This window comes from Stylophora pistillata, chromosome 13 (assembly GCF_964205215.1).
Source record: "Stylophora pistillata chromosome 13, jaStyPist1.2, whole genome shotgun sequence".
NCBI classification, from domain to species: domain Eukaryota; kingdom Metazoa; phylum Cnidaria; class Anthozoa; order Scleractinia; family Pocilloporidae; genus Stylophora; species Stylophora pistillata.
Window position 1 is genome coordinate 15,666,615 of NC_142531.1, and position 24,000 is coordinate 15,690,614.

At 39.2% G+C, this 24,000-nt stretch overlaps 3 protein-coding genes and 1 pseudogene across 3 annotated transcripts in view; 2 read left to right on the forward strand and 2 right to left on the reverse strand.

Annotated features, from left to right (window-relative positions):
• The window catches only part of LOC111327637 (glyoxalase domain-containing protein 4), a 16,681-nt gene extending 3,937 nt beyond the window's left edge, over positions 1–12,744 (reverse strand). Inside the window, exons 1-4 of the mRNA XM_088742564.1 lie at positions 12,591–12,744; positions 10,006–10,055; positions 9,686–9,806; positions 4,579–4,720 (exon numbers count right to left, since the gene is read on the reverse strand). Of these exons, the coding sequence (XP_088598690.1) occupies positions 4,579–4,720; positions 9,686–9,806; positions 10,006–10,055; positions 12,591–12,686 (409 nt within the window). The 5' untranslated portion in view covers positions 12,687–12,744. The remainder of the gene's footprint in view (positions 1–4,578; positions 4,721–9,685; positions 9,807–10,005; positions 10,056–12,590) is intronic.
• On the forward strand, positions 920–1,568 carry LOC148717834 (uncharacterized; annotated as a pseudogene).
• LOC111327660 (uncharacterized) lies at positions 2,057–3,248 on the forward strand. Its single transcript, XM_022931891.2, has one exon. The coding sequence runs from the start codon at positions 2,115–2,117 to the stop codon at positions 3,075–3,077; it is 963 nt and encodes a 320-aa protein (XP_022787626.2). The 5' UTR covers positions 2,057–2,114; the 3' UTR covers positions 3,078–3,248.
• A 588-nt stretch (positions 12,745–13,332) lies between the features above and the next one.
• Positions 13,333–24,000, reverse strand: part of LOC111327659 (GATOR1 complex protein DEPDC5) — a 30,883-nt gene continuing 20,215 nt past the window's right edge. Inside the window, exons 11-22 of the mRNA XM_088742533.1 lie at positions 23,621–23,826; positions 22,628–22,766; positions 20,083–20,283; positions 19,039–19,256; positions 18,857–18,961; positions 17,730–17,862; positions 16,972–17,089; positions 16,090–16,278; positions 15,525–15,697; positions 15,038–15,206; positions 14,751–14,811; positions 13,333–14,485 (exon numbers count right to left, since the gene is read on the reverse strand). Of these exons, the coding sequence (XP_088598659.1) occupies positions 14,062–14,485; positions 14,751–14,811; positions 15,038–15,206; positions 15,525–15,697; positions 16,090–16,278; positions 16,972–17,089; positions 17,730–17,862; positions 18,857–18,961; positions 19,039–19,256; positions 20,083–20,283; positions 22,628–22,766; positions 23,621–23,826 (2,136 nt within the window). The 3' untranslated portion in view covers positions 13,333–14,061. The remainder of the gene's footprint in view (positions 14,486–14,750; positions 14,812–15,037; positions 15,207–15,524; positions 15,698–16,089; positions 16,279–16,971; positions 17,090–17,729; positions 17,863–18,856; positions 18,962–19,038; positions 19,257–20,082; positions 20,284–22,627; positions 22,767–23,620; positions 23,827–24,000) is intronic.

A 24,000-nucleotide genomic window follows, 5' to 3' on the forward strand; every position in this document is an offset into this window, starting at 1 on the left:
AGGTGGCTTTGAACGACCCGCCGCTTAAGGCCGACGGAGAGGCAAAAGGCTATATGCAACTCATGAAGGAACTATGGGACGAGATGGGTTATGCCGGTTTGAAAGTGTCTATTCTAAATCTGCGAAACCAGGCTGCATAGATGGAAAGATCTTTGGGCGATGTAACGGAGGTTATCAGGAATAATGTGGGGCGGAGAGAAACAGACGGACGGAAAAGCAATGAAACGAATATTGGCAACTCGTAACGAGATAATCAATTCACATTGTGAACAGCCAACTCAGTTGGATTTACATACGTTTACTAACATCCAGTCCCAAGAGGCGAACGAGTCAATTGACCTCGCGAGTCCACTGTACGATCTAGTTGTAGCGGTCCCCGGAGATTTTCAAATAGACCAATCTACACCAGAATAAGAGAACCAACGCGTGCTGATATTCAAAATATTACTGATGCTTACGGTAAACTTCTCAGTAGCAAGAGCACAGGGAGCTCGTGCAACGATCCGTTTCGATACCTACGGGTTGTTGATTGCATATTGTACGCAGTTGTAGAAGCATTCTTTCTCAACAAGGGATGGAAGAGGAAACGTGCTGGGAATAAGCGAATGGCAGAGAAAGACAAGGATTTGTTAGAGGAGCAGGTTAAGGAACTAAGGAGAAAGCTGTCGATAGCAAAGGCCGAGTTGGATATGGTTAAGAAGAATGACGCGGTTACAAGAAAAGGGAGAAGGAATCGAAAGTTGCTGTTGCAAGAATGCAAGGTGATATCGGTTAAGGAATTAGTGAACTTAAAGGAAAAAGAAAAGTCAAGGTTAAGGAAGCTGAAGCGTATGCGCGGGAAAAGAAAACTGAAGAAGCTAGGAAGATAAACAAAATGTTCCAGCAAGACTCACGGTGGGTGTATTCGAGTTTGAGGGAGATGGCGAGCGAGCAGGCGAATAAAGAGAGACCGAAGTACGAAGCAAGGCGAGACCCAAAGCGGGGGAGGAGTTTTCGAGAATATCGAACAAGCAGTGAGTTACTGGAAGACACTGTGGGAGAGCGAGGGGACTGGGAATAAGTCGGCAGTGTGGTTAGAAAAGGTCAGACAGTCAATCGCAGGTTGTGTACTAGAGGCATATAGGGGGGAGTGTGATATTGAATGTGATCAAGTTAAGAAGGTAATTGCTAAGAAACGGAATTGGAGTGCTCCAGGACCCGATAGGATTGCAAACTATTGGTGGAAAAGGGCGGAAATTTTACATGAGGGTGTTACTCTGTCTTTCGGGGAGATCGGAAGGGGTAAATATGACGTCCCATTTTGGTTTACGCAAGGGAAAAATTCGCTGATTCCCAAACATGGCGTGTTTTCTAGCGATGACACCAGACCAATAATGTGCTTGAACACAATCTACAAGTAGTAAAAGTAATTTCTCCTGGGACCCATAGATGAGCACCTCAAGAAGTACGGTCTAATGCAGGGAGATCAACGTGATGCGAAGGAAGGATGTAGCGGAACTGGCGATAACTTGATGATCGATTGAATGGTTGGTCAGGATAGTCAGCGTGGGAAGCACAACGTGAGCCTATGACAGTGTGGATCTTGGATGGTTAAGGGAGATGTTTACGATGCATAGGTTCTCAACATGGCTTTGCAAGGTCATTCCAAGCTTAGTGCCAGCTGGAAAACCAGAATATTGGTGCACACAGCCCGAGGCATGGAGACATCGGAGGTGATAACCTTTAGGAGGGGACTTCCGCAGGGTAACGCCCTTTGCCCCAGGCTCTTCACGTTATGCACGAACCCGGTTTCGTGGATGTTGAAAGCGACTGAAGGCTACAGATTATCTAAGCCGATCGGATAGGTGGTAACTCATCTTTTGTGTCTAGATGATTTAAAGATCTTTGCAGCGTCAAGAGAGAAGCTAAGGAGGGTTATGGTTGCTGTGAGAGGAACGATGAAAGACATAGGACTTGAGTGGAACAAAAGAAAGTGCTCAGTGGCCCATGTGAAGATAGGGACATTAGAATCAGAGGAGCCAGTGAGTGTGGGGGACAGCGAGAGGAGGTTATCAAGAGTTTGGGTGCGGGGTCTCATTACAAGTTCCTCGGAGTTATGGAAAGCACTAAACAGGATGATAATCTCAAGTCTCGAGATCGCAGGCAAGACTTATTTACGTCTATCTTTGATATGGACTAGCCCGCTCTCAGACTACAACGAGGTGCAGGCTTCAAATCAGTTTGCGATGCTGGTGCTAAGCTACTTGATGCCCACCCAGTGCTGGCCCATAGCGGAACTCAAGAGGCTGGGCAGAGAAGCAAGAAAGGTTATCGTTGAGAATGGGGACAACCACCCTCTTGGGTCTACAGCCCTAGTATATCTACCGAGGGGGCTTGGGGGCCGTGGGCTGAAGAGTGTTGAACGAGAGTACAAGCAAGCTAAGGTTAAGGCTGCAGTAAGACTCTATACTAATGATGATCCTGCTATGGAGGTAGTAAGGCGGTTTGAGGAGAGATCAGAAGAGATGGGTCAGCAATCAGTGGTGAAGGATGCCAAGAGATATGCATCTGAGTTTGGGCTCAATCTATCTCTGGTACATCCCGAACCATTGGTCACATGTCTAACGAACGATTTGAAAGTACCTGTGAAGAAGATTGGGATGTGGTTGAAGACTGCTGTCAAGGAAAGGGATGTTGAGGAACTGAAAGCAGAGGGATGGCAAGGACGTTTGTTAACTGAGAGGTGGGAGGATCAAGAAATTGGAGATGAATGCCTTTCATGGATGAACGAGTGGAAGACTGCGCTGACTCACACCATAGCGGGACTGCAGGAGCTATATCGGCAACTCCTACCAACGAAAGTCTGCCACCAGAAAAAGACAGGGACTTACATGAGTGAGGATGTGAAGTGCCGCATGTGTGATAAGGCCGCCGAAAGGCAAGCGCACGTGCTAGCAGGTTGTGGAGCGCTAGCCCAGTCTAAATACATGACCCGGCATAATGCAGCACTTAAGGTAATTTTCTACGAACTCTTGAAAGACCTAAACTTAGAAACGTTAGTTTTAAGCATAGGTTTTAAACATTTATCTCCATTTTAGGGTCTATGGGTATACCTTTTAAAAACTTTTAGGTTTATTTGTGTCTGGACTTTTAAGGTCCTATCGGACTAAGTTCCTTAAACGACGCTAGGTTCAAGCATAGTTTTAATAGGTTGATGGAACATCTATTTCCTTTGCACACAATTTTTTTAAAGTTTAGCTTTATTTATGTAGTAGTGACAGTTGAATAGGCTACGCCTTTGGCGCCCTTTATCAATTTTATCTGTAATCTGAAGCATTCAGAAGTGTATACTATAATAATAATAATAATAATAATAATAATAATAATAATAATAATAATAATAATAATAATAATAATAATAATAATTACATTTATTTTTTACTCCATAGCTCACAGGTTACGGTTTTTGCCCTGTGCTGCCTGATTAGAATGTGGCATTCAGTTGATTTCTCTGTGATAATAATAATAGTTCATTTATATGGTACACACATTCAATATTTGTTAGAGGCACTTTACAAAATTAATCCTAAAACCATAAAATTTACTCTAAAAAACTTACAAAATAAAAAGCGAGAAATATACCTAGAAACTAGAGGCTAAAAAATGAAAAATATAAAGAGTTACTCTTAATAAATTTAGTAAAAAGGAAGGTCTTGTTTTTATCTCATAAGAGACTATTGTACTGAATTGTCTTATTTCCAGCGGAATAGTGATCCAAATCTTTGGAGCGCATATAGAGAAAGCTCCATCACCATATGTTTTCGTTTTACAGTTTGGCTGCATCAGCAGGTCTTGAAGGTATAGGCATAGAGACCTAGTCGATTTCCGATGTTCCAAGTGTTCTGTTAGATAATTTTTCTTAAACAAATCTTTAACTTCTATTACTATAGATGTACTAGCTGTCTATCACAATGCCTCAATTTGATTGGTCACATTACTCTCTTCTGTGATATACAGTGAATAACTTGAAGTGTGAAGCCTAACAATGTGTCCTTGTAAACCAAAAAAAATCATAACATGAAGATGTCTTGTCTTTAGTTTTAAATTACTAGTAGATTCATATGCAAATAATTAGATAATCTGCTGTCAATCTTGATGGCTGTTAGCTGATGCAGGCTATGTCACCATCATCTATCATCATGCAAAAGAATTCTCAAACTCATAAACATCTTATTGTTAATCTTTTGTTCCCTAAGAGTGACTAGCATCTAATTTCTCCTTACAATATCAGCCCTGAATCAAACATCAAACAAGGTAATGAGAATAAAGGAAATGATCACAAACCCAAGAAGCTCTTGACTGTTAAATCTGGTTAGCATCTTAGAAAATAATATACAGAGCAGTGTGGAGAAAATGCATACTGATCTTAGGGTGCGGAGGTAATGTAAATTCCATATTGCTTAGTTTTCTGCAAAAAAAACCTCATCCAAGATTTTAATCTAGAAGAAGCTGGTTATTTCACCATTTTTTGTTCATCACAATAATCATGGAACACTTTAAGAGGGCACCAAATTAACATTCATTCATGTTCCAACTTACCTCCAGTAACATCCTGGTCTACCAGGGTAAACTTGTAGCCACCAGGTGCTTTGACAGTGATACAACCTTCTCCTTCCTCTGTGACAGGGTAGCTTTGTTGCTTTGCATTTGACACAGCAGTTTTTGAGTGCACAGTTATTCCCTGCACAAAAAAGAAATAGTCTTACAGTGGTTGTTACTTTTTAAACAAAACCTGAGCAATTACTTCAGTTTGTTATGACCTTTCCAGAGTTAAGTATATCTTACAAAGGGTGTAAATTTACCCTCAATAACATCAATTTGCACAGAATAAGGAATGATTGTATGAAAAGAAATCAAATCCAGAAAGCTTGAGGTCTCAGTTTAGTTTGTTTTTAGCCCTTTAATTCCCAAGATCTGATTGTTCACTCTCCCATCTAACTACCTCATATTTTCTTGCAAATTGGTTTTGAGAATTTGGTGGTCGATCAAGAAAAAAATTTTTACCTGGTAAGTATAAGTATTCTCATTGCCGTAAGTATTCTCTGTGGTTATTATGGGGAGAAGCTACATGTTAATCACTTCTGGGAGTTGGAGGGTTACCCTCCGTGCTTTAGAAATTCCCAGTATAAACTTGTATTTTATCGCTCCAGAACATAAACATAACAAGATGTTTTTTATTTATATATTTAAGCCACTCTTGTCATCATCTCTTCAAAAGTGTCTTTGAAATTGTTGACTTTTGGCACAACTTATTTTCTAACATAACCAATGAAAGTAAAGGGTGTACTATGATTGGTCAATTCAGCATCCACCATTTGCCCATGGGTGTACACTGCTGATGTGAGCAAATGCAAAGACTAGTTTTCCATTCACACTTGTTATTTCTGGTCACATAAGATTTGTTAGATAAAAGAAAATTCTTTTGCTTTAATGTATCAATGTTATGTTATAAAACAAATGGTAAATGCCACAGTGTGTCACTGAAACAGTCGATTTGGGAGTCTCATTGTCTTCAAATCTATCCTGGAACACCCATACACAGAAAGTTGTAAATAAAGCCAATAAGATTGTGGGTTTCCTTAAGAGGAATGTTGGTGCAGGGAACAAGGAAGTCTTTTCTTGTCTGTACAAGGCCTTGGTTATACCCATTCTGGAATATGCTGTCCCTCTCTGGTCACCATATTTACAAAAGAACATTGATGCTCTTGAACAAGCACAATGTGGGGCCTCGAAATACTCTCTCCTGATGTCATCTAGGGACTCGCCATATGAAGAAAGACTGGCAATGCTTGGGTGGTCCGGTCTTCAGTCAAGGAGATCTTATCTATCCTTGTTAGAGTGCTACAAGACTATTCATGGTCTTAATGGCCTCAACTGTAACAATTACTTTGAATTTAATAGTTAAGGTAAAACAAGATCAAACCATTCATTTAAATTAAGACAGCCATTAGCTAGAGTAAATTGTTTTTTTGGCACTCATTCTTTGTTAGAGTTGTGAAACAGTGAAATGCTCCTCCTTATAAAGAGATAGTGCACGAAGAAGATTTTAACATTTTTCCTAATAAACTTAGAAACTATTGTAAAATTTCGTAAAATGTGTGTATATATATATATATATAATATATAATATGACCACAATAGCAGAATGAGATCATCATCTACTAAAAAGTGCTCAATAGCAGGGCTAGAGCTATGGATAATTATACTTCAAGATTTAGGTTACTTGAACTTTTGAAACTCAGAGTTGCAGTAAAAGTTCAAGTAATTTAAATCTTGAAGTATAATTAATATATAATATATATATATATATATTATATATAATGTTATCAGCAACGAATTGGGTCATTTAGTTGAAGACATTTAATTGCTACTCAGAGTTTCATGCTCCATCAGGAGCAATCATCAGGCAACTGCCTGAAAAACAGTTACATTCCAGGGAGCATTCCAGTGTAATAATTGGTCATATATTATATATATATTTAACAATTATTCCACGAGCGCGCATTGGATATGTGATGATAGATAGCCAAATCGGCGCTATGTACCTCGTTGGCTATAATCATCTCATATCTAACAAGCGTGAGTGGAATAATTGTTTTATTAAAAATGCCCCCAAGAAATTATTATTTGGTAAGAAGAAACTGGATTTTTTAGCTCCCTTTTGATTTTAAGCTGACGCGTATGCTTACCATATTTGTAGATTATGGTATATTGGCTCATATACCACAATGGCTAAGCCAATAAAAAGTCTTGAATTGCATTATCCAATGATCCAGTTTTTAACAAATATATATATACATATATATCTATATAGTAAACTACTCAAGTGATGCACATATTGATTTTAATACAGCCTGTTTCGTAGACCAACAAAAGTTGATCCACTCATCAGTTAAACTCCATACACACTGAGGCATCGTGACGGTTAACTTGGTCTACGAAACAGGCTGTATTAAAATCCATATGTGCGTCACTTGAGTAGTCCATTTGCTACTGTAATCGCTCCTTCATTGTCGAGCACTGTCATGGATCCTACGTTGCCTATTTCGCTTATATAGCTATATATATATATAAACAGAATATTTTTCCAGCATATCGCTGTAGCAAAAACCTCAAAGACATTTTGGCGCTTTCTAGATTTTGTGTGGGTGAGAAAGTTAGTCAGGCAGAGAAGGAAATGGGAGGGTGTTTTTAAATGCTCTTCTAGATGTGACCTTTGCAAGAATTTTTTAATTCAAGATTCCAAATTTAAGAGTTTTTCCACAGGCCGAACCTATAAGATTTGCCAAAACTTGTCTTGCTCTTCCAGAAATGTTGTTTACTTGGCCTTGTGCAAGAAATGCAATTTACAATACGTGGGATCTACTTCCACTGAATTCAAGGTGCGTTTTCGTAATCACAAGTCATCTATGTGAACAAACAAAAAAACGTGTGAGCTTGCAGTCCACTTCAATTGTACCAAACATGAAATTTCTGAAATTAATTTTATTGTTCAGCATGTAAAAATTTTATTGTTATTGAGAAAATTACCAGCCAAGGGGACACAGCTTATATTGATAGATTATTACTTACGAGAGAGGCCTACTGGACCACACATTACTGTGTACACTTAGTCCCCACGGACTTAACAAAAGACACGAATTCAGATCCAAAAATCGCGTCCGCTATAATACGTAATTAGGGCATCATTTACACAATGTAATTGAGTTCTTCGCAACCAATCGTGGTTATTTCGCCCCTTGCACATTCTTGCCTTTTACTCATTATTATATCCTATTATTTAGGTCTGGAATGCATTATGCAATACTATTTATATTTCTTACGTTTAGTATAAATTCAGGTCATTCTGTAAACCTACTAGGACTTTTAGTTTTTAGTTTTTATGTAAATACATTCCACCTGAAGAAGGCAGAAGGCCGAAACGTCGGCACATTAAAGCTGGAACAGTTAGAAGTTTGCTTCATGTTTCATTGTTTTACACTTAATATTTTCATTGAAGCACTGTATCCTCCTCAGATCCTTCTACTGGGAGCTCATCATTTGGTTTACCTTTTTATTCTGTTTATATTTAACAATTATTCGCCAAAGGCATTAGGTGAATATCGTCGAATAATCCCCGAGACGAAGTCAAGGGGATTATTCGACAATATTCACCAAACCTGTGGCAAATAATTGTTTTAGTATAATTTCAGAGCTGAACAACAGAGAAATTTCTAAAATCATAGCATTTTAGTTTAACATTTTATGTAAACCGCGTGGAGCGGTTTATATAGCGTCATATAAGGAACCGCTCGACCAATCAGATTGCTAGAAACTCTTTGTTCAGCTCTGAAATTATGCTAAATATATATATATATATATATATAAAAAAAGATATATATATTCTGTATCCAAGGGAAACCCTGACCCTGTACACCCCAAATAATCATACTTAGCATGATTATTTGGGGTGAATTATGATTATTTGGGGTGTACAGGGTCAGTATTTCCCTCGTATACAGAATTTGTTTAATTGAAATTAGCCTGTATCCGTAATTGGATCCTCCTTTGTCATCCGCTAAGTTGACTTCGGTCATGTATATTTAATAGATCCTTAGTTGGGTTTCATATGGGGTTATAGGCTTCCCCTACCCTGTCAACTTGAAAATTAAGTTTCCCGGAGACCACATCTCCGATCACGTAAATCACATCTTCGATTGCCGTGTTGCCAGCATGGTTGTCTGATAGTGTAGTGGTCATCACACCTGACTAGTAACAGGGGGACGTGGGTTCAAATCCTGCTCAGGGCAAATTTTCTTTTCAAATATTAATATACATTGTAGTATATATATTTTATATTTTATGTAGGGAGCGTCCTTGATAGGGATAACCTCCGATGCTTCCTTTTATGTATGGACAAAATAAAATTGATTGATTTTATTTTATGATTTTTATTTTACTGAGTTATGGATGCACTTGGGAGGTTTGCTAAGTACTCAACTAGAGTCACTCTTGGCAATCACCTCGTGCGAATCTTATGCTTCTTTAGTGCTTAGCAATCTTCCGTGTGTATCCACAACTCAATAGTGTACACTGTGGTGTTTACCATTTGTTAATTAATCAAGAGTGTACTGTGAATGTCACCATCTGGCAAAGAATAATCTCAGGCCTGTTAATCCTTTGAGCCCTTAGGATGATTAGCATCTAACTTCTCCTTACAATATCAGCCCTGAATCACACATTAGGGTCACAAGAATAATGGAAATGATCACCAACTGGCCAAGCTCTTGATTGTTAAACAGATTCTCTTTGTCAGCTCCTTAGGAAATGTATGGTGAAGAGTATTGAGAATATGCATACTGATGTTAGGGTGTAAAGGAAAAAGTAAGGGTCAAGTTGGCATGTTAGTTTTAATAAAGGGACAGAAACAAGTGGATCTATGGAAATTCTGTGATACAAGGATATGTTATTCAACAATTAACCAGATCTATGGCAGTTATTACTGGAAACAAACTTGCACATGGAAGGAGACAGTTCTTACTGCCATCATGGTACCATGGTCAACTTGATGCCGGGTACCCCTGTGACTCTAGAAGAGGAGTTTTGTGTTTTTGGAACAGAAAAAATTAGCCATGAAGGTCTCATATCACTGGTAATAGATAATCACCTGAAAATCATTTCCTAGCTGATATGTTTTAATGCCATAGTTGTATGTCAATTCAACAACAAAATGATCATCTTCTGGTCCAAAGCCAGTCATTGTTTTACTCCACTTTCCATCATAGGGTCTGGAAAAGATTAGAATGTCAATTATTTTTTTGTTGTAAATGAGTGGTTGCTGACCTGAACTTTCTAAAGAATCATCAATCAACATCACAAACTTACATAATTTTTATCCAACAGAAATTCCCACAGTCTAATTAAATCAAAGGTAAAAAATCTAACAATATGGATAATCTTGATAAATAAAGTGATTCATGCAAATACCCATTACATGAGGCTTTACATCCTTCTTCAAATTCTTCATGCCTCAAAACCTGTCAAGCAAACAGATTATTTAATGCCTACCTCAGCTTAGTGACTGTGGAGGGGTGGGAGAGGGAGGTGAGAGCTTAAAAGAAGAGAAGAAACAGAGGGAAACTGGAACTTGGTGAGAATGAGAAAGGAGAGAGACTGCAAAACATTTTTCCATAATGAAGGGTGGGAGATGACAGGAAGGGGATGAAGGGGGGGGGGGGGGGGGAGAAAATGATGATATAGGAATGTGGTGAGTCTGCCCTTACCTCTATTTCTCAGCCATGAGACAAAGTTGCATGAAAGAAGGAAAGAAGCATCACAAAAGGAATAAAAACACAAAGGAAAGAAGAAATGGTATGCGATGTCATTCGAGATTAATCAATTACAGTGGAACCCCCCTAAACTGGACCCTCATTAAACTGGAATCCTCTCTTTACCGGGCCTTTTTTTTGGCTCCAAAATCTCTGTAATACATTTCTTCTATCTTTAACCTCAGTAAACCAGAACCCCTCAGTTCTGGAAACCAGATGCTTTTTTAAGTCCGTAATCACATACTGACAAAGAAATTGACCTCGTTAAACCCGATGTGAATGTTTTAAGCTTTCCACCAAAATCAAATCGCACATTTTTAAACATGATTGAAATTAAAATTCCAATAATGCAGCTGTGAAATCCCAATCAGAAGTGTGAACTACGCATCGGCTGATTACTCACTGCTCTATCGTTACTAAAGCAAAAAATCTGAAGTCGACAATCCTGCTGCTGTTGTTGGGTTGAATGAATGACACAATAGGGCTCAGGTTAATAGACTGTCATGTTGCAGGTGAAATCACTTGGGAAAACAAATGAAGTAGCAAACATCACTATGTCTGAGAGACCAGCGAAACACCAAAGAATTGAGTTATCGTTAGAGAAGACAATTGAGTTGATCAAATGCGCGGAATCAGTGCCTAAACTAACACTAAAGGCTCTAAGTGGTAAATTTGGGATTGGTAAATCAACTCTAGGTGATATTTTGAAGAAAGAAGTCCACAAGGCTGAGTATGGAAAAAATAGCAACCCCAACAAGAAGTGTATCAACAATTCTTGCAAATTTGATAAACTGAATGAACTTGTGTAGCAGTGGTTTTGCTGTGCACGGGCCAAGAACATACTGATTTCACGTCCAATTATCCAAGAAAAAGCCATAGTATTTGCAAAAGAACTTGACATTACTGACTTTTAAAAGTTCAAATGGCCGGCTTAACCAGTGGAAGGAACAATACTCAATCAAAGGCTTTAAAGTAAGTGGTGAAAGCAATGGAGTACTCGTGTACCAGGTAGTGGTACTTAGAGTCAAACAATACATTATGTGGCATAAAATTGCTTTATGGGTAAAACCTCAGTACACCGGACACCCCTCTAAACCAGACATTTCTTCTGGTCCCAAGGGTGTCCAGTTTAGTGGGATTCCACTGTACCGGTAAATTGAAATTAAATCCAGGCTGAGCAAGTAAAGTAAAGATTATAAAGTCAAATGGCATTAAGTCAATACAAAATTCTTGTGAAGCCTGCAGTTTCATTTTCACGGTAATAATAATCATTACAATTTCCTCAGATGTGTTTGGTGATTAAGCTGCTTTTTTTTCACTTATCATTCACTAAATAGTAGAGTTGTAATTGGACCCTGTAATAGGACAGTTGGCTATACTCTGACCCCTGTAAAGGAACAGTTAAAGCAGCCAATCATACTAACTTCACTCAGCTAAATCTACCTATCATATAACCATAGCAACAACCACTTATCCTTAAAAACTGGGGAACTTTCAAACTGGAGGAATTTTTACTTTAGACATAATTTCCCTTACTGTTTTTTTTTTCGGAAATTGTAATCGGGTTATGATAAATGGGAAAAGAACATCGTGTTGTCCAATTTGGTTTGTAATCATACTCGTGATTAATAAATCGTATTAACAGCGAGGGAGAAGTCCAATTTGTCAATCACGAGTATGATTACTGACCGAACTGCACTCGACTCGGCCCATTACCATTACAAATAGGCTCGATTTAGAAATGAAAAAGCAGCAATTCTTATATAAAATTCAATCATTTCCATTTTAAATCTGTGGTTAAAAAAAATTACGTAATATTTCGAGGAGACGTACCGGTAAGGAAAAAATGTAATATCTGTTGTCTTTTAATTAACAGAGATTCGAATATTTCGATAATTAGATAAAACAACTTATTTGAATTACGTACTAAATACATACTTCTAAGTAACAGGACTATCACGTTATTACGAAGTTATCAAATGTTCAAACCGTATCCTTGGTAGATAAAGCAAATTCTAGTTTAAAGGTTTAAATTGTAGGTAGGGACCAGAACTGGTTCGACGGTAGCCCAAGACAATGCAAGTAAAACCAAACTCACAAGCAAATTGCTTTTTTGTTTGATCACCTGTTAATCACGCATTACCTCAACATATACTCAACTGTGCCCGCGAAGCTACCCATACGATTTGAGGAACTTTCGTGATTTAAAATCAGGATGAAAAGCCTTTAAGAAATGATACTAACCTTCATACCCAGAATATCACGATAGAATTTCATCGTTTCGTTTCTGTTGGCAATTTTAAAGACAAAATGCAAAGCCCGTCGAAGAGACATCTTCATTGAAAGTGTAGCGTGACTTTTGTGGATCCCAAGGGGCTATAGGAGACAGAGAGAGACTGGTAGCCAGTTCGTGACGGGTGTTACTAAAACGAGGATCCGCTGGTTCCACAAGTTCCAAGGTCTGCTGACCCAAAATTTAGTAAGACCCGATTGAGACCTAGTCTTGGTAGAAACGATTTTTTTATTCTACGCTACAAGTTAAGAGGATTATCTTGTGTTTTACTACTTGGGCTGCTCTAAGGGTGGTACCCGGACATTTCGCCGACAACCAACCCGCTGACACCTTTGGTCGACTCGCCAATAACAGTCACTTTGAATTTGCCGACATCATCGATCACCTCTCCAATGTAACTAAAAAACACCTTTGTCAATGTGATAAATAAAACCTTTTTCTTTTCAATTTTACGCGTAAATAACTAAATCTGAGATTAATATTCAGACAAAGTGAATTCAGTAACTTCTTTAAACGAATAGCAAATCATGAACAAAGATACCGCGCGTCTCTTCGAATAAGCGCTCTCCACTGAAGAAGCTCCAAACCCTACGTCATAGTAATATTGTCAAACGAGCACAGCCCCTCTCTTATAAGTGTCCCCCCTCACCTCCCCTCCTTCCAAATTTTCTTAAATAGTATGGATACAACAAGTTTCTCTTGCCACTTTATTTGAGAATTTTTAACCTGCTAAACAAAAGTTAAGAAACGTTAGCGTTCACAAGTTTGAGTTCTATTGGGTCGATGTCAGCAATAACATTTTATTTCGAAGTCGGAAGATGATAAATTTCATTAAAAATACAATTCATTTTACCTTCATTTATGTGTAAATGCCTATCATCAGATCAAAAGAATTGTCTCATGTTAACATGGACAGAAAAGAGTTCTCCCACCGTTATGATTAACACTCGATACCTTTTCACTGCAGGTGTTTTGGATCAAAAGATCACTTTTAACACTTATTTTTCTGTCGAATCGAGCAAATATGACGATCGCAAACTGCAGTTCGATGTTAAATTCTTTACGCAAAATGTTCAGTATCCAAAATGAGTAAATCGTGAATGCTTGATCCTAGATAAAGGTTTAATGTAGTAAATTCTTTATGCAAAATGTTCAGTATTCAACATGAGTAAATCGTGAATGTTTGATCTTAGATGAAGGTTTAATGTAGATATAACACATACTTTTCAATTCAGGATTTCAAACTCTGATTTTGGACTTACTTTTAACAGCGTGACTCCTTCAACAATGAGGTTAAACCTTACGGGTCTTTTAGAGGGTGATAAAATATTAACCAGCGGAATGATCAAATTAACCACGCTCTAGATTTTGCGAGTCGTTGCTACCTTTTAGTCTATCTATATCAGACACTTTCTTTATCGTTCATTTGGCTTCGGCCTCCTCTTTTTCAATTGGGTTTTGTATATCTTTTCTTGCGGCTTCTTGGCATGACTCCCAAAAGCTGCTCAGAACACCTTCCTTGTCTGCACAGAAGTCTTGCAATTCACCCCTCAGTCTTTCAGCAGCTTCATTATCTCCCGTCGCCGCAGAGCGCCACCTTTTTGTCAACATATAGTTTTGCATCCAGTTAAATCCCCAGGTACGGCTTGACAGTTGCTCCTTCTCTTTCCTGAGCAGACCACTCGTTACAGGATACTCATCTTCGTCCCAGTTCCGTGGGATTCGGACAAAGGCGACGCCGCTCGTGTGCACGTAGTCCTTCTCGCGACACTGCACGGGAGTCACTTGCATACTCCGCGAACTCACGTGCGTTGAACCATAAGGCTTGTCCCGGATAAAACCAAACCTTGAAAAAAATGAAGTAAAGCTCAAGGGGAGAACAACTACTTGGTCCTCTCCAATTGAAATACACTCTTGAAAGGGTATTCAACCTAGTTAGTCTTTATCTTCATTAGAAATGAGACCTAGTGTCCAAACCCGCCTGAGGTTGTCCCAGTTGCCTAGTCCACAAATATCCACTTAAAAACACTTATTCCTCGCTTAAATCGAGAATCATTTTCAAGTGTGGGCATAACTCTGGAAGAAGAATATTTATCAAAGAAGGTCCTCACCTTTGAAGGATGGCCTCCAAGAATAAAAACATTCTTCGACTTCGGGTGGAATACTCGAATTCTACGAAAATGATAGTAAATAATTGTCGATAAATTTAGAGTAACTTTAGAGTAGGTTTTGAGTACGTTTAGAATCAACTTAAGGTCAGTTACAAAGATATATAACTATGATAACTTGCCGAGGGGTAAATGGTATCTCCCGCTCAACTTAAGCAGTGTCACATTGTAAGATTTATTTACTTAGCAGAAGCTTGTTTTTAAATCTTTAATCAACAAGTAACTCGTACCTTCAAAGAGGCTGCCAGCGTCTGCAGTTAAGTTGGACAGATTCAGCTGAATGAAAACCGGTAAACGAAAAGGATCCACATTCCTACTTTTGCGATCAGGGAATGGACTTACTGGGACGGGGACAAGATGAAAACCGCAGGACGGCGCCTTCCTTGACCAAGAACTAACCTGAAGACATGCAAGGGAAGCTTATTGAATTGGTTGTTCTTTGATTAATTATAATGGAGAGACCCTTAAACTCCCTAGGTCTGATTGGTAATTCTCTCCTCTAGCTACTATACATTTCCTTGTAAATTAGGTACAAGAATGTGGTGTTAGATCAAGATAGAAACTTCTCCCAGAAAAGTAAGAGTATTCTCATTACCTGTCTGCTGGACAATGCATGGATATTATTGGGAGAACTTACATGCCAATCACTTCTGAGAGTGGAATGCTTAAAAAGAAGCTGGTTCCACCTTTGAAACATGCAAGATTGCATTTGCCTACCATGTCGCTCACGATGCACCCAGTTGCTGCTATCCAATGCAGTTCGAGCTCAAACGCATGAAGAGATGAGAAGTCGCCATGGTAACGAACAGTGCAAGATTCTGGACGTTGGCTCTTGTGGGAAGGATCAGCATCCAACGTGACGAACTTATAAGCAGGACCGCAGCCATGGCCTGGGTAACACAAATAAACAGCCAATTGTCAACTCTGGCACGTTTTTAGCCCAACTAATATTTAAAGCAAGGAGCTACAAAGGAACCGGTTGTTATTAATCGCCGGAGGGTATCGGAGAATTTTCATAATGTCACGATAAAATTTACCTGGTCCCCCATAAGGCTCTGTAATGTTCTTGTACCCACCCCCCCTCCACCTCATTTGCAGTTACTTAGTAGTCCATTTTCTACGGTCCCCTTTATACTCTGTTGGCGACGCAGTGACTGGTCCCTAAATCCTCCTTTTTGAAACTTTCTAACAGATGCAATACGGTATCTATCGGTTGTGGTGAAATCAGTTAGATTTCACTATTCACCATAGTAGGCACGTCTAAATTAAAATTTGTACAAACCGCTTTCCGAATGGAGCTTCCGAACCGACGAACCCGCCAGACTTGAAACGATCTCTAGATCAGGCGCTAAGAATTCTGGGGTCTCCTTCTCAGGTTTGGTTGACCAGAGAACGACCTCGAACCAATCATTTTGAAAGGCATGTAAAATATCGGGCTGAGATACAGGACGATCAGTAACTTCCAGCATATCTGAGAGTCAAATATCAAAAATATTCTTTTACAGAGACTTGTCTGTGATGGTTTGCCAGATAAACCAAATCATTAATCTATGTAGGTGACATGTGTGTTTGTTTTTGGCCAGGAAAAGGAAAGCTTGCGCGTTGTGTTATCGCGGAAAGTTAATGACTGCTTATTTCCTTTTAACGCTTTCTATAAATAATAAAAATGCCATAAGTAGTGCCACTAAACCCAAACCCTAAGAATTATTACAACTCTTTCTTGAGGTAAAGTTAAGTCTTTGTTGGAAAGAAGTGGCCCACCCAGCTGAAACTTATTCCAGTGTGACGCACTGTGAGAATTTAGTTTTTTTCCAGAGGACACAACACTTTGACTCGCACGAACCATAAGCCCATCGTGTCTACCGTAACGCTTCTTTACCGATATCTATATTACCACTTCTCCCATAAATTCATGAATTCGAAATAGATTTTTCTGGGGACACGACCCCTGAATAGTGTGATTAAAAATTTTGTTGTTGGTGTAAATTTGCAGGGACACGAGACACCAATGTGATATGGGGTCTTAAAACGGAAATGTTGTGTGGGAACATGGAGCAGAACTTGTTCCATAGACATGTTGTCCCCTACTCTGTGTCGATTTCAGATCTCCACATCAAGTAAGCCGTTTAAATTAAATTAACTAATTTGGCCAAAGTAAACTTACCTTCCGTTTTTTCTCTCCAACAAGACTTTGGAGTGAAATAAAAGATGACAAATCCCTCTACCAGTTTCTGAGCAGTGCTGTCAGAAGCTTGGTTGATAAAGCCTCTTTCCAACAATTTCTAGGTTTGAAAATAATTAGGAAATCATCTCATCGTTGTTTGATTCCTCACTCTAGTAAAACATTTATTTAAAATGGAGCTTCCCAGCTTAAGCAGAATTCATTGACCCTTTCCTGATCCATAGAAACTTTCTCCGTGATCATTTTCTGGCCCGCCGATGGCAAAGATGCAATTTCACGGGTTGGCACGAGCCTGCGTGTGCAAAGAGGTCGATGAATAGACAAGGTAATTCTGAAGGTGTCCTCGGGTAAATGTATGATAATAGGAAACAAGACCCAATGTTTTAAAATGGTGATTCTAAATGGGAAAAATTTAACAGCTTTTTTCCACCTCATACTACTACATACGCGACGTTCCGAGAATTCTCCAGGATAAATAAAGAAAATTTTCAAGGATTGTTTAGGTAGGCTGGAAGAAACTGTTTGATTCCTGTAGTTTTTAGGGTATGGTATAGGTACACGATGTGCCCTGATCTTTCAAATATTATCCACTTTAAGGGAACTGAAACGCTACCAACACCAGAAAGAATAATGTACTGAAAAGAGAATCTTCGTCATCGTCGTTTCTTCTAACATAAAGCAATAAATGTTTCCCCACCCGACCCCCACCAGTAAACTTACACGAAGATATCACTGCTGACCTGGCAGAGACGAGTGGCTTGTTCCTTTGCATTAATTCCTTCCACGTTGTGTAAAATCCATGAGATCGCCTCCACACTCAGAAAGCTTGTGGGTTTTAGCCCTTTGACCTCTGGTAGGAAAGTCATGCCCTTTCTGTCAAATAATAAGACGATGGATGCCAAACTCATTTATATGGACCTATTTGAAGTTTGAAAAGCTTTTTTTTTCTCTTAACCAGAGAAAAGTGAGAGAAATTCAAGTTGTGTAAGTCAGAACTGGCTCCCATGGTTGGTTAATTACATAACGATTTTATCATTTATTAGAGCTGCCTAAACAGATCGGTAAATTCTTGAATGATATTCACTATTCTGTCGAAAATAGTGTAATTTGGTTCTTTCTCGACGAGGGTCCACGCAGTAATAAACAGTGTAGCAGCGTCAGCTCTGGTGGCGGAGAGAATCGTTAAACTATAGACTGAGTGACTCACAGGTTCCATAAGGAAGATCAATTGAGTGAACTCTTACAGTGTTCCTGTATAGGAAAGCGTGTAAGCGAACGCTCAGGGTTGGTTCCGAGTATTACCGCAATATCTGGCGGTTCCCGTTGAATTTCTATGAGCCTTAAGGGTTTTTAGGCGTGTTTGCGATATTTAACCTAACGTCATGTGGTACCTAGTGAAAACTATTGTGACGTATATGCCGTTCTGTTGAAAAATGAAATATCTAAGATTCTGCAAAATGAGGAAAGAAGCACTCTGGTGTCATGTCATACAGATTTAGCCAAGCCTAAAAGTGGAGCTCCAGTTGGTTTTCCTCGCTGGCTGTTCAAGAGTTAATTCAAGGGAATTTAGGGACTTGTCAGTAATGATGTAAAGGTTGTTAGGGGGTCAAGGACTTTTAAATAATAAGAGGGCAGGCTTCTCTTTCTTCGTTTAATACATAAAGTTATCATCTTTTCATAGACTTAGTGGCAATGAGTGCGAATCAGCGGTAACAAACCAAATTTGTACGGTTTGACGGGTTCTAATTATCTTTAGAATTTTTGTAAGTATGGGACTTAGCTGAATGCTGCGAGCTCCGCTATAGCAAGTCTGGTCGGTGAGCTATGACTGACAATAAGTGCCTCATGTAAATGAAGAGAAACCTACCCAGGATCCAACATGGCCTCTGCAACACTCTCCAATGATGATTCTGCACTGAGTTGGCCTTTGTCAGGTTTCAGTGACGATTCATCGACCGACTTAGGTTGCTCACTACAAATCAAAACCGCGTTAATGAAGGTTAGTGTTTAGCAGGGAAAATGATAGCATCCATCACTACACTTACTTACCCCGGTAACTCTCGAGAGGGACTGGCATGAGAATCTGCACTTCCAAGTTCGTCTCCTATTCCCGAGGAAGACCGCGATCTGTTGGTCAGCGGACTACTGGGAACAGAGCTGTTTTCTCTTGATACTGTCAACTCACAAGAAATGGGTCGGGATACTTTATGCTCCTGCTGTTTACTAATTCGACGAGTTGGTAAAGACACATCGGATTGTTTTCGATCCTAAAGAGGTGTTGGAGGAAATAGAAAATTAAAGGACAAGTGTGACAAGGTTTAACAGGATCCTTTGAGAAAAAAACAAGGCAGAAACTTAACCTTTTACACCCTAACATCAATATGCATATTCTCCATACCGCTCTCTCTACATTTACTAAGGTGTTGACAAGGAGAACTTATCACTGATTAACAATCAAGACATTCTTTAGTTAATGATTGTCTCCATTATTCTCGTAACTTTAGTATGTGATTCGGGGGGGGGGGGGGAAATGTAACGAGAAATTAGATGCTAGTCACTCCTAGGGAGCCAAAGGGCCTAACAACTGATTTACTAAACAGAGCATATTTTGATTGAGTGTTGTAAAACCGACACTACAGAAATCACAAGGGCCACTATTAAAAAAAAGGGAATCAGAGTGAGTTGAAAGGAACCCCAGAGGTATCTCTTTATACAGGCCACATGAGTATGCACCGCCCCCCGCCCCCCCGTGTGGTTTTTGAGTCGTTTTGGTCTGAAAACAGACATGGATTTTGACCACTATGCTCTTAGATCTGACTTATTATCTCTCACTACGAGGTCACAAAGTCACGAAAGACGCTCATGGAAGAAAATGAGTAGAAAAAAGGAAACCAAAGCACAGGTGTTGTTAAAGTATTAATACATGCCTTTTAACCATAAGAGTTGTCTTTTTCGCAGTCGTTGTTTAGTGTTGGAGTGAGTGCATCACCTGTCTCATGTCTCCTTTGGTTAGGGAGAGAGCGCGTTTTATTTTTTTTTAATGGTTAAACAACGGCTGTGAACGAGACTATCATGACAGCTGATGAAATTTACCTTAGGATTTGTTAGAGTTTTTTGCGTTTGATGACGTTTTATTCGATTAAGCACCTCAAGGAACCTGACAATTCCATCCATTGCGTCGGCCTGTTGAGTTGACGTTTTCTTCTTTTCTTCACGACCTGATTCTTTGATTTGACGCTGAGACAATGGCGAAAATGGCAATAGCAGGAATCGAGCTTTCCAGTAATGAAGACTCTAGAAAAAAAAAATGAAAGACCCTCAGAGGATGGACAAAAACCAAAAAAAGAAACTTAAAATAGATAACGTTTGACGCCAGATCCGGGAGGTAAGCGAAAGTCCAAGCGAATCGGCTAGAAGATGCCAACTATTATATTCTTAGATCACTACTAGGTTATCGCAAGTCTACCCTTTATGATGAATTGCTGCGAATCTTGAATATGGAAACGCTAGACCAGAGAAGGAAACAACAATCCCTTATTCTGTTATATAAATGTTTGCATAACGACGGTCCCAAATATATCACAGCTTTTTTTAGTTTTAGGGAAACTATGTACAATCTGAGAGGAACCGGCATTAATTTGTACGCACCTAAATTTAATTTAAATTTTAGGAAAAAATCTCTCACTTATATGTGTGGGCAGCTTTGGAATGGATTACCTACAAGTGTAAAACTGGCCAATAATATCAACCTTTTTAAGAAGCTATTGAGAATATTGAAACTTAAGCTGCTTCTCCATTTTATACTTGTACTTAAGTGACTCTCAATTTCATTGTACAAACTTAATTTTTAATCTTAATTTTAAATTATTTAAGCTACTGCTTCATCATTTTATACCTGTATTTAAGTGACTTTGAATTTTACTGTACAAACTTAAATTTTAATATTGTTAGTTATTTCAATTTCTAATCAATTAGGTCTTGACAGTATGTATTAGGTTTTTTAGATTCTTAATCTTAGAGGCACGTACGTATTTTGAACGAGCTTTATGAGCTCCTTGACGCTACGTGGGTAAATAAAGTATTGATTGATTGATTGATTGATTGATTGATTGAGGTAAGTCTCGGCGGTGAGAGACGCGAGGTCTTACGAAGTTTCCATCATAGCACCTCGCACCACAAGTTAAATGGTGGATCGCATTTTGAATGAATGCCGTAAAACCGAAACCAAACTAATCCCAACAATCATTAAGAGCTAAGAATTTCACAAGTAACCAAAGAGGTCTCGAAGCACATTGCCTGGCACGGAAAACGACCCACACCAAGTCGATATTGGTTTGGTTTTATCAACTGAGTTGATAATGTAAATTGGCCAAACTTCAAAAAGCTGACGTTTCGGGCATAAGCTCTTCGCATCGATCTAACGAAGGGGTAAGGCTCGAAATGTTAGCTTAGAAACTCTTTACGGTGGTCAAATAAAATTATCTGTAATACCCCAGTTCTTTTAGAAAATAATTAACAATTATTCCACGAGCGCGCGTTGGATATGAGATGATAGATAGCCAACGAGGCGCGTAGCGCCGAGTTGGCTATAATCATCTCATATCCAACAAGCGCGAGTGGAATAACTGTTTTATTAAAAACGTTAAATTAAATTATTAAATTTTATTAAATTTTTAGCTCCCTTTTAATTTTAAGCTGACACGTACGCTTACCATATTTGTAGATTATGGTATATTGGCTCATATACCATAATGGCTAAGCCAATAAAAAGTCTTGAATTGCATTATCCAAAGATCCAGTTATTAATAATCCCCTTTACATTATGATGTGGGGGGAGGGGGGAAGCTTACCTTTTACACAGCTACGCGCATAACCCTATTCAAATTTTCCAAAACGCCCTTTACGTTGTTTGTTGGCACAAAAAAACCTCTTTGCAATCTTTACAGTTTCGAGTGTGTCCGTGATCGATTTGTGATCCACTTCCAATTTTTTTCTTTTACCTTAGCATTCGACTGGGTTCCCACAGACGACGGCGTCTAATTTCCCGAAGAAACGCTCTCTAGTTTAATGGCGAACTGCTACAGTTGATGAGCTTCTCGCACATAGGCTGGTGTTGTTCAGAAAAAGTTTTACAACATATTACTTCGCCAAGCGCGACGCTGATCAAAGGTTTTGTGAAAAGATTTCGGGATTTCATATCTCGCCAATTTTTTATTTGCGCTAACGACATTTTCGGCACCAAAACCTAGGGAGGGCTGTGCCTCTGAATTTTTTTTCAGGCTAGCTACGCTTGCCGTTTCCCTCCCCCCCCCCCCCTGCTCATGCTATGAAAACATTCATTAGCGAGCTAACAAGCTTTATTCCAACAGCAGCGGCTTACTCGTACAATTCACTGAACTGGCGCAATATATCTGTGAATTACATACAACAAATCCGAACACTAAAATTATCATGAAGTTACATATATAGTTCGTAACGAAACTAGTTTTCGGGATAATTCGATCTATCAACGGACTGCATTTTGCTGCTTTGAAAATCACTCTAAAGAAGCTACTACTCTGGCGAAAAGATGAATTAGAACGTTAATTCTAAGGTGAAGTAGTCGCCGAGTTTAGCGACAAAAGCAGAATTGGAGTACCTCAATAAGCACATTAAAATCAGGATCTCCGCACAGATACTGGTCTAAGTAGTTCCAGTTATAATTTTCCATTTCCTCATGCCGGAATTCCCCATCATTTGGCTCAAACAACTTTGTTTGTGGAATCCAAAGGCGATACCTATAAACAAGCAATAATCAAAAATGAGTTCCATAGAAAAAACAAATAAATTAAGAAGAAAGCAATTAAAAAACCAAACAGAGAAGTTTGTTAATCTTTCAACGCTCAATTGCTCCCGGCCCAACAGTGATCTTCTTTGTGGGCGGTAACCAGTAAACATCTACTTATATCAACGCTTATTACCGCCTAAAATCGCTCGAAATTTGTGGAAATTCAAGACAAAAGGACTGCTTCGCCGGTTTGGAAATTTATTCAACTTGTTGGCCTTAAAATAACGGAAAACACTGCCCTTGTGGCTGACCTGGTCTGCAGCACTTTGTCTTCCACTCCCCCTATCCCAAATCATTCCGTCGAGCCATCAACATCAGGGACTTATCATGGTTTCCATAGCATGAAGCGACTATGAGTAAAACTACTCCCCCGTGGATGGGATGTCTGTACATCATCAGGTTACCCCCTCGCATTTCTTCACTTCCCTGACAATTGGCCGGTACCCATTTATACTCCTGTGTGGAGAGAGGCACTGGGGGAGAGTAAAGTGTTTCATCCAAGAGCACAACACTTTGACCTAGCCAGATTTCAAGTTTCCAACCCTCCAACCCAGACCTCTTGCACCCGTGCCCAGCGCTCTAACTCTTGTGTCCCACAGGGAGCCCATGACAAATCAGACGATCCGAGGAGCGAGAATACGCTGATGAACAAAATCACGATTGCTTTTTTTTTTAGATCTAAAGGGCTGAGAAGGAGGCAGAAACTTTATTTAAGCAATGATACAGTTGGAACGAAGCTCAAACACAACAATACTAGATGGCCTCAATGACACCATAAGAAAAACATTTCTCTCGGAATCTTACCTGTAAAACATAGGTTGGGAACCAATTTGATGGCGTGGTCTATACCTGGTTACTGTTACTCCATGTGAAGTCAAGCTTAACTTGTGCGAGTTCCGTCCAATGCTAAGAAAGAATTCCTGATGATCTGACTTGGCCGGTGTGCCTGCGATGGACTGGGGCTTAATAGGAGGGGCTGGTTTACCCTTCAGTGGGGTCAACTGAAATCCCTATCAACATGGGAAAGAAGAAAAAGAAATTTATCTTGAAGAAGGTGCAAAATTGACAATGTATGCGGAACAGAATTAACGGAACGAAACAGAATAAAATAGAAGGTGGAGTTAAATTTAAACCAGTTGCGTCTAGAAGTGACTGATGTGCACCTTCTCCTTATAACATCCATA